Below are 18,313 nucleotides of genomic sequence, written 5' to 3'. Positions count from 1 at the left end.
TACATTGCTGTCAAACTCCTTTTGGTGAGATGGCGCTTTTCAGAAGAAATAAAGCACTGATTCAATCTAAGGAACTGCACAATAAGGGGGTAGTACATTTCCCAGTTTGAATCTATCTTTGGAAGGCCAAATAAACACCATGTTTTAAGTTGCTTTTATGAGGGAAAGCGAGGGTCATCTCCTTCCTAGCAGTCTTGCCCTTCAGTCTAAAATGGCACAACATTCCTCTTGTTGACACAGTTTCACAGCACTCTAAGTTCCTGGCTAAAGCTTCCTGTGATGACTTTTGGATGTCCTATTTGAAACAGTCAGACTTTCTGCCCTGGCAAACTGCTGAGACCCTATAGGACAACTGAACTGTAGATAAAAATCTTCCAGGGAAGTAGGTGTGGGCAGGATGTGTGGTTTCCTTGTCTCTCATTTAAAGACTGATGCAATTAATTTTTCATGAACAGTCTCTTCCAGTAAGAGGTACATTCCAGAGTGTTTCAAGAGAAATCAGAAAATACAAGCTAGGTCCTGATCCTCAGTTTGAGTCGAGACTACAGCACTGTTTTTTAATGTCACAGAAAGACACAGCAAGGAAGCTGTGCCCCCACTATCATCTCAAACCAGGCCCCTTTGCAAACGTGACCTTGAGGACCTGAGTTAGCCATAACACCAACACAACACACACCAGACCATGTACTCGTTTATCAAATAATCTGGAGCCGAGCCAACCTCACTCTGAATGTGTCCACAGTAGTCAGAACCCAGGAAGATTTTCCTAAATTTTTAGTGATAACACACACACGAGATTCTTTCTCTGACATTCCAGGCTAACCACGGTCTAGGTTAAGGCTCTGCAAAACATCTGGGACATACATTGCTGGAAAAAATTATGGCATCTTTTCTACAACTCTCCATGGCCTGACGGGATTCTCTGCAGCAGGATTACCTGTGGGGACCCAGGGGAAGCTGCACTGGCACACTGACAGGCATTAACTGACCTGAAAACAGTCCAATTTCACTTATTTACCTAGGGCCACTTAAACAAAGTGCAGAAAAAAAATTCAAAGGTGAAGAAATATACATGCTATTATCCCTAAAAAGATCACTTTCTGTCTAGAAAAGTAGAGGCTTATTTCATCTGACATTCTAGGCCTTTCCATCAATGGAAGCAGGGACAGCACCTGAGATTTGATGATTAAAGTCAAGGCACACAATGAACTACCACTCGGCTGACCTGTGGCAAAATACCATCCTTATTCTGAGAGTTTTCTCAGCCAAACACCTAGGAAAATGTCCTGACAACAGACGCTCCTACTTTAGCCAGAGATGTTCCGAGAGAACAATAAAGGCTGAATCAGCCTCAGCATTTTAATTTCACGGCATCTCAGGTACTCATGCCTATTTTCACTGACAGTCGATCTCTTCATTAATTTCCTTATTAGGTTTACATCATCCTTATTAAGCAGATTTAGAAGGGAAAAATAAAAACTCAAACACTACAAGAGCTCTTCTCACTGTCTGTTGCCTTGTTAAAGGCGAGAGCTTAGAGAAGGGGGAATGGAATGTCTGTTCGCTGAGGAGCCACCAGGCAGGCTCTGCGCTGCATGTTGTCACAGATTCTCAAGCAGGACCAACTAAATAATTGGTGGTGTCCAGTGCAAAATAAAACATGGGTCCTTTGTCCCATATGCATTAAGAAATTTGAGAGTGACAGCAGAGTACTAACCCAAGTGCAGGGCCCTTCTGAGTGTGGGTCCCTATGTGGCTGCACAGGCCACATGCCCATGAAACTGGCTTTGCTCTCAAGCCCTAGGCTCTCAGCCCTAGGGTGGCTGCCCTAGGCTTGAATCTGGTCATGTGATTTTACTTTATTTTATTTTATTTTATTTTTATTTTATTTTATTTTTTTTAACGTTTATTCATTTTTGAGACAGAGAGAGACAGAGCGTGAACGGGGGAGGGTCAGAGAGAGGGAGACACAGAATCTGAAACAGGCTCGGGGCTCTGAGCTGTCAGCACAGAGCCTGACGCGGGGCTCGAACTCACAGACCGCAAGATCATGACCTGAGCCGAAGTCGGACACCCAACCGACAGAGCCACCCAGGCGCCCCTCTGGTCATGTGATTTTAGATAAGTCACCTGTAAAAGGGGGATAGTAATAGTCCCTACCTCACTGAGTTGTTATTAGGATTAAATGAGTTAATATTTGACAAGTGCTTAGAAGAATACCTGGCCAGCAAGAACTTACCTAAATGCTTAGTAAAACTACACTCTGCCAAGGGGTGCCTGGGTGGCTTAGTCGGTTAAGCATCCGACTTCAGCTCAGGTCATGGATTTGCGGTTTGTGAGTTTGAGCCCCGCGTCAGGCTCTGCAACAGCTCAGAGCCTGGAGCCTGCTTCAGATTCTGTGTCTCTCCATCTCTCGACCCCTCCCCTGCTCATGCTCTGTGTCTCCGTGTCTCTCAATAATAAATAAACGTTAAACAAAAAAAATTTTTTTAAATATACTCTGCCAAGCCTAAACATCCCAAAATGCTAGGGACAGTTACAGCCATGACAATGTGAATTTACTAAAGCATTTTTTTTTTTTAAAGTAGGCTCTATGCCCAGCATGTAGCCCAATGTGGGGCTTGAACTCACAGCCCTGAAATCAAGACCTGAGCTGAGATCAAGAGTCAGACGCTTAACTAAGTGAGCCACCCAGGGGTCCCAATTGAACATTTAAAAAAAAAAATTTTTTTTTACATTTATTTATTTTTGATAGAGACAGAGAACAAGTGGGGAAGGGGCAGAGAGAGAGGGAGACACAGAATCTGAAGCAGGCTCCAGGCTCTGAGCTGTCAGCACAGAGCCCAACACGGGGCTCGAACTCACAGACCATGAGATCATGACCTGAGCCGAAGTTGGATGCTTAACCGACTGAGCCACCCAGGCACCCCTCCACTTGAACATTTGTAAAAATGTTTTTGAGTTTCAGGGGTTGGGTGGTTCAGTTTAGTGTCCGACTCTTGATTTCGGCTCCGGTCATGATCTCACAGTTTGTGAGTTCAAAACCTTATTGGGCTCTGGGATGACGGTGTAGAGCTTGCTTTGGATTCTCTCATTCTCTACCCCCACCCCACCCCTTCCCTACTCATGTGCTTGCACACACATTCTAAATAGATAAATAAACTTAACATAAACAAATACAAAATACAAAGGAAAAAAATGTTTTGAGTTTGGATTCCTGAAACACAGAATCATGTTTTTATTACTATGACAGTAGTCACCTTTTAATTTATTTTAACAATTAAACAAGACATTTCAAAACATATTCTGGATTCAGGGCAACTACTCACAAAGCAAAACCAAAGAATAAAAAAAGATACTGGTGTATGCTCACGGTTCTGGAAGCCTGTGGAATGCAAATTGTCATGAAGCCCATTTAATATAACTGCTTCCTTTATACTGAAAGGATTCACTAGGGACTTTACTGCTTCCATACAGGAAATAAAGCCTGTTGTATCTGAACAAAAACTAAGAAATATCTTTCTCTGCTACAATGCAGAATATTGTAAACAAAACAAAACAAAACAAAGAGCTGCAGAACAGGAAATGTTACTAATCATACTAATTCTATATTTAGTTGTAGGAAAAATATTACTAAGTCAAGTCAGCAGATAACTTGCAGGTAGTGACAGAAAAGAAAAGAAATTTGGTGCACAGAAGCATAAATACTTAATGATTTATAAACGTTTGTTTTATAAGAGCACCCTCAGTTTCTTTACTGAGTTACACATTTTTTACTCCTCACCACCAATAATTCTCAGGACCTTCAGAAACTTTTATAATAAACATGTAGTTTTTCTCTCCCCCAATTATGATAAATATGTTTGACTGCAAAATTCTAGAGAAGAAAGTTGTCATTTGTCAGACAATTCGCCCGAGGTACACCGACTTGGGATACTTCTCCTTAAGAGCCGGCCACTGAACAATGAAGTAATCGGAGAGGCGAAACAGAATCTTTCCGGACAGGGATAAATGTTCTACTCGGCAGATGCTTTCAACATAGACAATGATCACTTTCTTTATTCCTAGTATCCCAAGGAGAAGGGCAGATACGCAGACAGGAACACACGTTCCTGGTCCATTACACAACACCTTAAAAAAAAAAAAAGTTGAAGGTCAAATTAACATACAGAATACTAATCTAAATGAGGCATTTAAAGTTAAAAACAGTCACATCTTAGAGGAGACTTTTTATTATTCTAAGCCTTGAATTATTCCTTGTCAAGATCTAGTGTGCAGCAAACCCCATGCACATAGGAGTAGACAGGGCTCCGTGCTGGCTCTCCTGCTTACCAGCTGTGTGGCTCCAGGCAAACAACTTAACTTCTCTGCTACCACAGGGTGTCTAGCACAGTGCCTGATGCTCAGCCAGGATCCACTGTGTTGTGTTGCTCTTCTCCAATTGCTTGCGGGTCACACAAATACACAGAAGACAGATAAAGTCAGCTATGAGTCACTATTTTCTCATGTACCAACTTGTTCTTGTTGATTTTCTAAAATAATCTTTATAACGGTTGGAGCATTGACATGTAAGATGTAGAAGAAAATGTCTTTAAATGACTATGTAGGGTATTTTTGTGGGGTATATATAATCATTTTAGGAGTCCAGGCCAACAAATGGGATATTTGAGAGAAGGCTACTAAATGAATGAGGTTTTTTTTCCCCCCACGAGAATTTAATCTGTGTTTGTGGTCCAGAGATTTTGATGCTTTTGAATTTTGCTAATTTTTATAAAAAGCCACCGGTTAAAAACAATTTAGAAATAACAATTGTTATTTGGCAAAAGTAACAAGAGAAACAGAAATCCAACTCCTAGAGCAACTGCAAAGACTGTTTAGAAGACTTTTAAGAAAATGAGAGGAAGCCTATTTCATGGAATTGTCGGTAAGATAATTTATTATTATTTTCTGAGAAAAACTGTTTTGCACAACATTGTAATCATGGGCCCGTATTTACTTAGCAAAGCCTAATAAAGCATTTTTTTTTTTTTTTTACTCCACAAATCATAAAACAGGAGATTTGTGGCTGTCTACACGTGCCTGCTGGGCATTATCTACAATGTCACATGATCTTTCCAGCACATAGTCCACAAAACTTATCAGACATCAGAGAATCTTAGAGTTGAAAGGGTCTCCAGATATACTGTCTGACCATCTCGGCATTTCAGGGACTGTCCCGATAGACGATGGACTGGACGGACATTCTGCCAGGGATGTAAGCCTCGGTCAGGGCTCTCAGGGTTTGATAAGTTATCTGATCTAGGCTCCGCTCTTCCTGGAGGCAAGCCCACCTGACACACCATCCACAGGACTTTGGGAAGAGAGAAGGTAGCCTGTTTCAGGTGGGAACCAATCTTTTTTATGCCTTCCTTAAAGTGGCTACCTACCTACCCCCTGTCTTTATGAAGAGTTTTTGTTTAGTTTTTCTTGAATTACCAGCTACTAAGCTGCTCTCCAGACCAATCTTCTTTGATCCCTATTGAGTTGCCCTTATAACTTTTTCTTCACAGACCCTGAAGACACTGTAATAGGAAGAACATGGGACTGAGAGTTGGGAACAGGGTACAACCCTGTTCAACAGTGTTGAACTGAACAGGGTTCAATTACTGTCTCTTTACTGTTGGGACAGTAACGAGAATCACCACCTAGGCTCTCACTGCCACTCTTTATCAACAACTCACTGTGGCCAGGTACTGTACTAAACAGTCCACACACATTATTTTAATTACTCCTCACAGCAATCATTTGAGGCAAGTTTTTTTGTCCCTTTTTGCAGAATAGGAAACTGAGGCACAGAGAGATTTGGCAAATTGCCTGATAAGCATGTTGAGGAGTGGAGGACGTCTATTGCTTCAGTCACTTTTTACCTGGGACTCGGTTACCATATGTACAGGGAAAGTGGACTCAATGACTTTCCCTGTCAGCTCCAGGATTCTTCTAATTCTATGACTCTAATTCGCTTCTAGTTTTGTCTTATGCCTAAATTACAAGATTGTTCTGAATCCTTTCAGAGTTCAGAATTCTAAAAATCCTATTGATGCAAGGTTTCTCAACAGTGGCATTACTGACATTTTGGACAGGATAATTTTTCATTGTGGTGGCCTGTCCTGCACATTGTAGGATGTTTAACAGCACCCCTGGCCTCTACCCACAAGATTCCAGTAGGCAAGACAATTAAGAATGTCTCCAGGCATTGCCAAATGTCTCTAGTTGAGAACCACTGCATTAATGTATTCCCTGATCCTTGGCTTATTTGTGTTGCATTTCTCAATCTTTTTTTCCATGGAACTGAACAAAATAAAACCTACAGCTAAAAAATAATGTAAAGAATGCTTGTTGGGTCTTCAATGTCACAAAAATATTTTCATGTTCGTTGCCTTTGAAACAAATGTACATATCCATGTGTGTTCATTTCACTACCTGAACATACAAACTGTGAATGTTCTGATGGAAATGTCTGTATACAGGCAGGGAAATGACTGGCCATTGGTGGGAGATGCATTAACAACCTGCTACAGATCAGAAATAGAGATTGTTAAGTTAAAAGTGGAAATTAAAGGTATTCATTTGTTTATCTCTGTCCTCTATTTCTATTTTGAGGCACCTTACTATCAAAGTCCTCGATACGATAAAACCACAAAACCATAAATCAAGTATTTAAAAAAAAAATGGCATGGGGCGCCTGGGTGGCTCAGTTGGTTAAGCGTCCGACTTCAGCTCAGGTCCTGAACTTGCGGTCTGTGAGTTCGAGCCCCGCATCAGGCTCTGTGCTGACAGCTCGGAGCCTGGAGCCTACTTCGGATTCTGTGTCTCCCTCTCTCTCTGCCCCTCCCCCACTCATGCTCTGTCTCTCTGTCTCAGAAATAAATAAACATTAAAATTTTCTTTTTAACAATGGCAAATGCATCTTGAGGAAAACTTTGGCGAAGGAAAGCTACTTTTAATTAAGCACAGGTTTTGACCCTGCATTTTACAGAAGCCTAGGCGAGACAATTAAAAAATTGTGGACTGTGGAGTTTCCACTGTTTAACAAAGCATATCAGAAAGACTTATTCCAAGCATTGAACAAAACAGAATTTTAAGTAAAAAAGATGTTAAACAATATAATGGTTGATCTTGTCTTTTTAAAAAAACACAGAAATACTCTTCATATTTCTATTTCTTAAAATGGACATTCTCAAGAAATATGGGGGCATTGCTTTTATTGTCTTTCCTCCTTTCTACTTTGTAAGCTCCTTATGGGCAACTTCTAGGACCATCTATGTTCTACCCCTGGAACAACAAAAGGCACTCACTAAATTTTGTTCAAAGGAAGGAGTGAAGGGGTAAAGGAGGGGGGGAATCCTTTGCCCATTGTATATAGAGTGGAATGCTCCATTTGCTACACTCAACTCCATTTGTAACTCTATCATACACACTTACCATAAACATAAAGGCTGTAACTGACAGCTTTTTTTATATTAAATATAATTTATTGTCAAGTTGGTTTCCATACAACACTCAGTGCTCATCCCAACAGGTGCCCTCCTCAATGCCCATCACCCACTTTCCCCTCTCCCCCATCTCCCATCAACGCTCAGTTTGTTCTCAGTATTTAAGAGTCTCTTAAGGTTTGCCTCCTTCTCTCTCTGTAACTTTTCCCCCCATTCCCCTCCCTCATTGTCTTCTGTTAAGTTTCTCAGGATCTACATATGAGTGAAAACATATGGTATCTGTCTTTCTCTGCTTGACTTATTTCACTTAGCATAATACCCTCCAGTTCCATCACGGTGCTGCAAATGGCCAGATTTCATTCTTTCTCATTGCCAAGTAGTATTCCATTGTATATATAAACCACACCTTCTTTATCCATTCATCTGTAACTGACAGCTTTTTAGAAAATCATCCCACATCCACTTGCCTTTTCTTCAGGGAACCATCGTACTGTATTTCTCTCCCTCTCTCAACTTAAGTGCTTGGGTAGACTCCACAACCAACTATAAGGAGAGGACATATGACTCCAGTCTGACCAGTCCTGGCATCGAATTCCCCTGACAAAAGTCACTTGTTCCGGGAAGAGCACCTAGTCCAGTGAGAAACCACAAGATGGAGTGGGACATTTGTTGGGGCTGCTGAGAGAGCAGTGACTTTTCTGCTATACGAAAACCTTGGAGGATGTAGGCCTGGCACTGTTAACACTTCTCTTGCTACCCTGAGAATGAAGCCATCACAAAGCAGAACAGAGCAGAACTGAGAGATGAAGACAGGCCAGGTCCCAAAGGTAGCATTTATGATCCATGAATCCAGCTGTGCCTGAAGGAAACCAGATCTATCTCTAGACTTGCCAGGTATGTGAGGGAATACATTCCATTTTTACTTAAGACAGCATGAATCAGGACTTCTGTCACTAGTAATAAAAAGTGTACTAATTGACGTAGCCCTTGATTTTGTCTAACTCCCTGACTAGCCTCTGACTAGTTGTAGTGCCAACTGTTAAGTGTTCAATATGTGCCTGCTAGATGAATTAACGAGCCAATAAATAAACTTTCTCTGAGAGCAGAAAATCCAAGAGATGTACTAAGGATAATACAAGTTATAGGTCAAGAAAACAGAAAGAGGTCAGGGCTAATATAAAGTCATGAGGGTAGATGAGCTGGATCAAGGATCAATGGTTACAAAAGGATTGTTGCTCTGTAGATGTGGGTCACCACAGGCCCAAGTCCTGTTGGCTGAAACGTAACATTGGCATGTATGAAGAAATGTAGTTAATTTGGGGAGTCTGAACTCAACTTCTGGCCTAGTGGGAACTCCATACACACAATGTGGGCCAAGACCTTTGGGGTCTGGATTGTTTTGAAGGTAAGAGACCATGAAGCTGAGAGCAATCCAACAGGGAGCACGTGAAGGAGAGATTAAAAGCCAGATGGGGAGCCCAACTAGGGCTGCAAGTTCAGGGAATGGGCAGAAAAGCAGAGTCTGACTCTGAGGTACCTGCCTGAAAGCTAGGCTTTCAAACAGCTTCTTGCTGGTGGAGGTGGAGGCTGGAGACACCTCGTGAACGGCAGGGACAGAGCTGCAGGGAAGGTTCTGCAGAGCTTCCAGGGTCATGGATAAAGCTGGAGAACTAGAGGCCACTGTCAAAGCTGAGCTGGCTTAAGCAGGTAGTCTCTGTGGAGGTCACAGGTTTCAAAATCAACAGTCCTGTTTATTAGGATACTGGTTTCACTTTGTAGACAGGTAAATGGGGAAGATGCGGGAGGGAGCAAACACTGAGGTGGAGGAATAGTCCAGAGACACAGGGAGAAAAACGTCATAGATATAAGGCTTAACAGGAAGCAAAGTCAGATAAAGTGCTTAAGAGCGCATCTTCTTATTTTAGAAAAATAAGAAACCCACAAGGTCACCGGACTTAGCCTATGACCCAAAGTGTGTCAAAGATAACGAATCAATGTTTCTTATAGCCAAGAAAGCTACAAAGATAAAGATCATCAGATTTGGCCAAGAGAAGAGTAATGGACACCTCAGGGATAGCTATTCCAGTGAATCTTTGGGCTAAAATACAGGGCAGGAGAAGAGGGAGCCCAAAGGGGAAGAGAGCTCCAGTAGGAGCTGGGTGAATGAAGCAGGCTGGGGAAAAGGTTTATAGAAAGTAATGAATGATCTATATGTGAACATAAAGATCAGCGGAACTGGTGGTAAGGGAGGAACTTACTCTACAGAAAAGAGTGAGTTCTTTCAACACCAGGAGAAAAGAGTTAGAATTCTGAGTATTTTTGAGGTTGGTTTGGGAAAAATTGTATTTTTTGAGAACACGACAAAGGATAAGAATGATGCCACTGGAAGTTTGCTCCCAGTGGATTTTCTTTTAAATGCTAATAATTTTCAGCTCATTGTGTAAACCACGAAAAGCATAAAGAAAAAAAGTAACCTTTCCAATCTCATCAATCTGTTAAATTTTGGTGTATTCTCTTTCAGTGAATGTCTTTATATAAACATTTATATTTTACTAGAAAATAGGATCACATATGCACATACATAATTGTGAGAGCTTATATAGAAATATTGTAGAATTCTGGTTAGCTATAGTTTTGTGTGTTATAAAAAGTCTTTAAAATTCCATGATTTTTAATGACTGCCTATATTTAATTCTATGGCTAGCTCATAATTCAATTAACTCTTCCCTGTTAGAAATTTAGATTGACTCCTTTTCTTTCTGTTCTAAATCATGCTGTTTGATGTCTTTGTATAGATATCTGTGACCCCTAATGTTTTAATTTTGGATTGAACTACGTTCCAGAGTTCTTGCTGAGGGAGAGGTTAGAAGAAACAGCTTCAAGGACTTAAGGAAGTTGCAGAAAGTTTATTAAAACAACTGTCATGAATTGGGAATGGGCCATGTGGTGTTTTGGGTTTTGCTCCTGCCTAGAATCTGTTTGAACAATTTCTTACCATATGAACTGTGGCAGCAAGCAGAGCCCAGCTCTCATGGCCTAAGTGAGACTCCTTTCTAGGTCCCCTCAGCAGCTCGTGGACGGGCCAGTGACTTGGCCAGATGTTTCTGTCTAGATCTGACCAAAAGCCAGGGGTGTAGAAAAGCAACTCTGGAGAAGAAACGGTTTCTGTGACAAAGGTGCCATTGAAGAGACTCCTGTCCAGTACTCGCAGTGGCAGGTACAGTGTTCACTCTCCAGTAGTAGTGGCAGAAGTGTCTTCCCAAACCAGGTCTGTGGCCATGGAATTTTGGCCATGGCCCTAACTGTTCTGCTCCCATCTTGTCCCTCCATGTTTTCTAGTCCAACCTCACTGGCTTTCTCAGTAATTCTGAGAGCTCTTCTTTTAAGGTTCCCAGACCCAATTCCAAAGTGTGTGTGTGTGTGTGTGTGTGTGTATGTGTGTGTGTGGAGGGAGGAGGAGTGTGGATGGTGTCCCTACACACAGTACCAAGCAATTCTCGGATATCAGCAGCATGACTGAGAATGCAACTCAATTTTGACGTTATCTGGGGATAGTACCAGCATTCACAAGTTTAAGGACCAGTCCTAGGAGAATGCTCCTCACTCCCTACTTCAGACATCAGTCACAAGCCCCAGGCTATTAAACCTGTATTTCTGATTGACAGGCTATAGCCTGGAAGTTAGAATGACTTCCTCGGTAGGTTCTTTTAATTTCCTAGAGCAGCTCACAGAACTCAGGGAAACATTTATGTTTACCAATTTATTAAAGGACGTGAATAGTCAGAGGAAGGGGGAGGTATAGCACGACACTGTCCCCAATCTCCAAGTGTCCACCAACCCAGAAGTTCTCTGAACCCAGTCCTTTTGGGTGTTTATGGGGACTTTACTATATAGTCATGACTAAGTCACTGGCCATTGGCTGATTCAACCTCCAGCCCTTCTTCCCTCCCCCGAGATGGGGTTTGGGGGGAACTTGAAAGTTCCAAACTTCTAATCACAGGGTTGGTCCTCCTGGCAACTAGGACCCGAAAGTCACCTTCATTACTGTAACACAAGACTCATTCATTGCCCTATCACAGGAAATTCCAAGGGTTTTAGGAGCCTTGAGCTGGGAATCTTGGACCAAGACTAAATACATATGAGAAATATATTCATTTCATTCATTCATTCAAATGACCAAATAATATATTTCTTAAAAATCACATAATTTTAGCTTTCAATAGCCTTTCACTAAATTCTTTTCCTATTTCAATTAGCCAGAGTGGATTAAAAAAAAATTTTTTTTTAAGTTTATTTATTTTGAGAGAGAGAGAGGCAGAAAGAGAGGAGACAGAGAATCCCAAGCAGGCTCTGCACCATCAGTGCAGAGCCTGATGTGGGGCTCGAACCCCTGAACTGTGAAATCATGACCTGAGCCGAAACCAAGTTTCAGATGCTTAACCGACTGAGCCACCCAGGTGCCCCAGCCAGAGTATATTTACCAAGAATCTGTACTGGTATGGGAAGAACAAAGACGCAGAGTAGCAAATGCAGAGTCAGACGAGGAATGGATCATGTCAGGGCAGAAACAACATTTGCGCTGGCAGGGCTAAGAGCACCGAAGCACAGGGAGCAGACACAGTGAGACATGGATGAGGGCAATGCCACAGGAAGGGCCAGGTGAACAAGTACTCCAGTATGGGAAGGGGAGGTGAAAGACCTCAGCCACAGAGGAGGAGGGCAAGAGCAGTGAGGAAACAGCTCTGAAAACTGGAGGGAGAAGCATCTGTGAATAATCAAGGGAGGGAGGAAGAAAATGCAGTTGGAGAGCAGGTGGTCTGTAACAAGTCGAGGTTAGTCAGGGGACCAGAAAGCTCGGGTGAAGCCTGAGGAAAGGCAGTGCTGAGTGTCCACGACCAGTGGAAGTGGACGGCAGGAAGGAAAAGGATGAGTAGCAGATGGGATGACGTATTCCTTGGCTCACAATGTGGTACATTGCATTTCTTCTTTTTTATGGATATTTGATCATCTGAGTATTAACAGTTAAACAGAAACATCTAAATATCAAAAATAATGTGAAATAACCAAATGAATCCTAAACACTAGAATCAACAGCTATTTATGAACCTTAAGGTCTCTTACAATTCCACTGCTAACACATAGAATTTTCAGAGTTGTCATCATTGTGTATGTAGCATTCTGAGGTCTACTTTTCCAATTCCATCACTGCTTCCATTCCATGTGCTACATAGGCATTCGCTGCTTTGCAGCATGAACGTGCTATAGTCTACCTGGATACTTCCTAGCTTCTCTTGACACAGGTATAGCTTTCATTTTCTTTTTTTTTTTTGTGAGTGAAGAATGAAACCGAACTTATTAATGTAATGACATCATTTGTAATGATGCTTTAAGCAGTGTTCACAGAAAAATAGACCACCAATTTACACATGCTGAACAAGAGGTAATTGTGTTTACCACCAAAATACTTAGGTTAGATAAAGAATTGACACCTTTGAGAGAGAGATACCGGCTTCCAGCTACGGAATGAGTAAGTCCTAGGGATACAAGGTACAGCCAATGACATAGAGTCAATCCTATAGTAATACTGTTGTGTGCTTTCACATGATAGCTACACTTGTGGTTAAGTACAACTTAATTTATAGACATATGGAATGACTACGATGTATGCCTAAAACTAATACAACAAATGTATGCACAGTATTTCAATGAAAAATTGACATCCTTTACACTATCTTTAATTTCTCCTTCTTTGCCATTAAAAAATCATTCCTGGGGCACCTGGGTGGCTTAGTCGGCTAAGCGTCCGACTTCGACTCAGGTCATGATCTTGCTTTCATCTTGTTTTAAAAAGGTAAATTTAATAAATTGCTTTTTATCTAGGCTAATGTGCTCATGTTGTAAGGATACTGATTTTATTGCTGGCTCCTCAAATTATCAATTACTTGTACTTCGCTTGGTGACAACTCAAAAAAACTGTTCCTAATGTAAATTAGGTTCCTGGACCAAATTCCAACGTGTGTGTGTTGTGTGTGTGTGTGTGTGTGTGTGTGTGTGTGTGTGTGTGTAGGCTTCCCCACACCAACAGTGATCTAGATACCAGCCGGGTGTCTTACAATTTAACTCAATTCTGACACTACCTACACAGAGACAGAATCAGATTCCAAAGGTAAAGGGCTCAGTCCTGTAAGTCCACCCTTCACTTCAGATACCAGTCACACACCCAGGATGGTACCTGTGCTTCTGGCTGACAGGCTACAAACTGGAGGCTCCAGCTACCTGCTCGAACTCAGGATACCACAAGCCCATGTTGTTACTGGTACTTCTGCCTGAATGGCTCTAAATCAGAGGTTCCCACAATCCCTTGCTTGAGTTCAATTAATTTGCTAGAATAGCTCACAGAACCCAGAAAAAGCCATTTACTCACTAGATTACTGATTTATTACAAAGGATGTTAAGGGATATGAATCAACAGCCAGATGAGGAGATACACGGGGCAAGGTATGGGGAAAGGGCATGTGGAGCTTCCATGCCCTCTTGGAACTTGCCATTCTCCCCAAATCGCCATGTGTTCACTAACCTAGAAGCTCTCTGAACCCTGTCTTCTCGGGATTTTGTGGAGGTTTCCTTACACAGTCATGATTGACTAAATCATTGGCCACTGGTGACTGAATGTACCTCCAGCCTCTCTCCCCTCTCTGAAGGTTGGGAGGGGGGTTGGCACTTAAAGTGCTAACCCTCTAATCACACGGTTGGCTACACTGGCAACCAGCCCCCATCTTAAGGACTCTCCAAATAAAACCTTTACTGCTCTCATCACTTAGGAAATTCTAAGGGCTTTAGAGGAGCTTTGAGTCAGGAACTGTGGATTAAGACCAAATATATACGAGAAATATATTTTGGGTCACCTGAATGGCCATAAACATGCTTTTCTTCTAAATCACAATATCACACATTGCAACAAAAAAACAACAGTAAATTTTCATCCTGTAGGATCTTCTCCAGTTAAGTTCCCTATATTGACACTGATTACTCCAGTTCAGTCAGAATATTCTTGTTTATGTTGCATTCACACAATCCATCAAGAGGCTGGACAACATGGTGCTTATGGGCCAGGGATTTACGATCACACAGACATGGGTTGGCTGTTTCACAGCAGTGTGACCAGGGACAAACTGCTTATCCATTCCATGGCTCAGTTTCCTCACTTATGGATTACTTCATTCAAGAAGTATTTATTGAGCAAAGATAACATGCCAGGTACTATTCTGGGTATTAGGAATGTACTGATGAACAAAAGTCCCTGACTTCACAAAGTGTACGTTCCAGTGGGTAGACAGAAAATAACAGATGCATGTGTGAACATACAACACAGAGCAGGCTAAGGAAAGAGGAGATACGGAGGTCAAGTAAGAGCTGGGAGGAGGTGACTTGTAAGCAAATATGTGATGAAGTGGTGTGGTCTTCTGAGGAAAAGAGACACCAGAGCAAGAGGTAGGAAAGAAAAGGCAGATTTTGTGGACTGACTGTAAGTTACTGAGGGCTAATGAAAGGGTTTGGGGGGTTAGGGAGGGGCAGGAGCTTGAGACAGATCATAATCTCACAGAGCTGTTACGTCCAGGTGAAACTCTTCGGGGTTTGGCTTCTCGTGGTAAATACTGGAAACAAAGACACACAGGGCCAGATGACACTGGCATGACGGTGTCGTGGGGAGGCAAATAATAAGCTTTAATGCATTCTTCTTCTTGGGAGCTTGTAGTAGGTAGGGAGAGAATGTCAGGGGTGGGGAAGAGTCATTAACCAGAAACAAACCAGAACATGAGGAAAACGGCATCTACTTAATAGTGTTACTGTGGAGATTAAATAAGCTAATACGTGTAAAAGCATCTGATGTAGTGCTTGGGCCATTTTAAAAATTCAATAAGTGGCAGTTATTATTATGATCCATCCAAAAGTCAAGGAGTGTAATTATGGCATTTTTCAAACTCTTGAGAGTGTTCACAAGGCTCTTCCCTCACTCTGTCACAGGCATAGTGCTGACCTGGCGCGATTCATCCTATCCGTCAGAGGACACCTCAGAAGAGTAACCCAACCATCCATTTTGTCTTTACCTTCCAGTCATGTTTTTTTGCCCTGCCTGCTCCCCTACAAGTGACGCCGGTGCAAGAAAATGATGGAAGGAGCCTGATTACCAGCAGTGGTATTTTCCGGATTTCCACAGACGGTAGACAACTGAAGGACTCTTGAGCATCCCTGCTTTGGGCCTGTGGAGCCCCAGTAGTGTATCTCTCAGCCTGTGGCCAAATGGCCGTGAAAGTAGGCGGCTGCAACACGGTCAGCAAGCCTGATAACGTGATGAATAAGCCTCATCTTGTTCATTTCAAAACAGGAGAGGGCTATTTTATCCTTGCATGGGAAACTAGACTCCCAACCTTCTGGCGACCTTCCTGATTTGTCGGGTTTGGGTTCAGCAACAGGGGTGGCAGGTAAACAGGGAGCAGAGACATGCTGCAGACATTGGGCTCCAGTGTCCCCTCCATAACTCAGGGATGGTCAACTGTAGTTTCAGTACGTGTCAGCAGGATCGTACAGACCAAGGCTCCACAGAGCTGGGCACTCTATACATGTTGACGGCCAATCCTCCCACTCTGAGTGCGGAGTAGGCGAAGGAACTCAGAGCTTGTTGGGGACACACTGGGTTGGCGTTTCATTTCCTTGCCCTGATCTTCCATCATGAAAAAGTAAATACGTATGTAAAATTAACACTTAAATTTTTTTTTTTGGTCTGGTTAAGCCATGCTTGCTCTGCATCAATATTAAAGATCATTGCCAGGCTAATCAAACATTGTTCTCCTAACCCTTCCTGGAAGCAGCTGAGGAAACTGAATTTTTTAGTTTTCCGGTTCTCAGGACCAAACGGTCAAGGTGACGTTCATTTCCTGCCTTCTTGGTGTTTGTTTGTTTTCACTGTATTTTCCATGGTCTGAAATGATTTCACAGAGATCTTTGAATTGTAGTAAGTCAGTATTTTTTCCTTTGTTTTCCCTGCACCCTATACTCACTTGCTCTCCCAGAAGCAGATGGCTAGCGCTAGATGCGGCCTCTGGGAGTCATTTAGCTCAATCCTCTCCCTATTGCCTGAAGAAGGGCAAGACCTCGACCTTTACAGGCACCTACTATTGCCAGGCACAGGACCTGTGTGACATTTTGCATAATTACCTCACTTACACCTCACAATCATTCTCTGGAGTGGATGCTGTTGCTTTCATGTTCTGGACAAGAAAACTAAAGCACAGAGAAATGAAATGACCTATGTAAGATCATACAGCTGAGACTCCAACCCAACTTCTAGAAGACGAGTCTCTCCTGTCCACCATCCCGGTCTGGCTCTGCCCTGCACCTGTTAACCAGATCCGACATTAGCTGGAAGTAGGCTTAAAGGCAAGGAGGGCTCCAGGGCAGATAGGACTCAGGGAGTTTAATTGAAGGTGAAATTCTGACAACTGTTACTAATATTTTATAGCTTTAATAGAGACATAAGTGGCAGACCAGAACATACCACTGGACTCGGATGGATTAGGAAAGGCTTTCAGCAGATTAAATAGAAAAAAATGGTTAACATTTTTATAAGAAAAGGGAGTACCCTTTCTAAACAGGAAGAACTGGCTTGATCAGAGCAGTTATATAATTCCTGACTTCTGTCAAGGCCCTCTCTTAACTAGATAAGTGATAGTCTTCACGATCTAGTCAGCAGTTCTTCTTAGATAATTTATGCAGAGATTATTTTTGCACTACAGGCATATCTTGTTTTACTGCACTTTGCTTTATTATGTTCCGCAGATACAGTGGTTTTTGTTTTTGCTTTTGTTTTTAACAAACTGAAGGTCTGTGGCAGCCCTGCATCGAGCAAGTCCATCAGTGCTGTTTTTGCAACAGCATTTGCTCACTTCAGGTCTCCGGGTCACATCTTGGTAATTCTTGCACTATTTCAAATGTTTTCATTATTATTAGATTTATTATGGCAATCTGTGACAAATGATATTTGATGTTACTATTGTAATTGTCGTAAGGTGCCACAAACTGTACCCATATAAAACAGCAAACGTGACTGATAAATGTGTTATGTTCTGACTGCTCCACCAACCAGCCGTTCCCCTCATCTCTCTCCCTCTCCTCGGGCCTCTCTGGTTCCCTGAGACACAATGTGTTGAAATTAGGCCAATTAATAACCCTACCAGAGCCTCCAAGTATTCAAGTGACAGGAAGAGGCACATGTCTCTCACTTTAAATCAAAAGCCAGAAATGACCTAAACTTAGTGAGGAAGGCATGATGAAAGCCGAGATAGGCCAAAAGCTGCCGAACAGTTAGCCAAGTTGTGAATGCAACGGAAAAGTTCTTAAAGGAAATTAAAGGTGCTGCTCCAGGGAACACACCAATGATAAGAAAGCAAAACAATCCTATTGCTGATATGAATAAAGTTTTAGTGGTCTGGATAGAAGATCAAACCAGCCACAACATTCTCTTAATGCAAGGCCGGACCCAGAGCCAGACCCCAACTCTCTTCGATTCTAAGAAGGCTGAAGGCGACACTAATGACTCTTTCCTAAAATAGGAACACTGGTAGGAAATGAGAGAAGCAATTAATTCTAGCAGGAGTTGTTTCAAGGGATTTAAGGGAAGAAGCCATTTCAGTAAATAAAAGTGCAAGGTAATGCAGCAAGTGCTGATGTAGAAGCTGTAGCAGGGTATCCAGAAGACCTACCTAAGTCAAGTCATGAAGGGGGCTCCACTAAATGAGATTTTCAATGTAGACAAAGCATCCTTCTATTGGATGAAGATGCCA

The 18,313-nt window shown here is 42.2% G+C and overlaps 1 protein-coding gene across 1 annotated transcript in view; it reads right to left on the bottom strand.

Annotated features, from left to right (window-relative positions):
• Positions 1–3,260: 3,260 nt before the first annotated feature.
• Positions 3,261–18,313, bottom strand: part of ALG14 (ALG14 UDP-N-acetylglucosaminyltransferase subunit) — a 102,199-nt gene continuing 87,146 nt past the window's right edge. The window contains exon 4 of the mRNA XM_047873644.1: positions 3,261–4,131. Coding sequence (XP_047729600.1) covers positions 3,901–4,131 — 231 coding nt within the window. The 3' untranslated portion in view covers positions 3,261–3,900. The remainder of the gene's footprint in view (positions 4,132–18,313) is intronic.

This window comes from Prionailurus viverrinus, chromosome C1 (assembly GCF_022837055.1).
Source record: "Prionailurus viverrinus isolate Anna chromosome C1, UM_Priviv_1.0, whole genome shotgun sequence".
In the NCBI taxonomy this organism is placed as follows: domain Eukaryota; kingdom Metazoa; phylum Chordata; class Mammalia; order Carnivora; family Felidae; genus Prionailurus; species Prionailurus viverrinus.
This window is presented reverse-complemented; position numbering and strand designations above follow the sequence as displayed.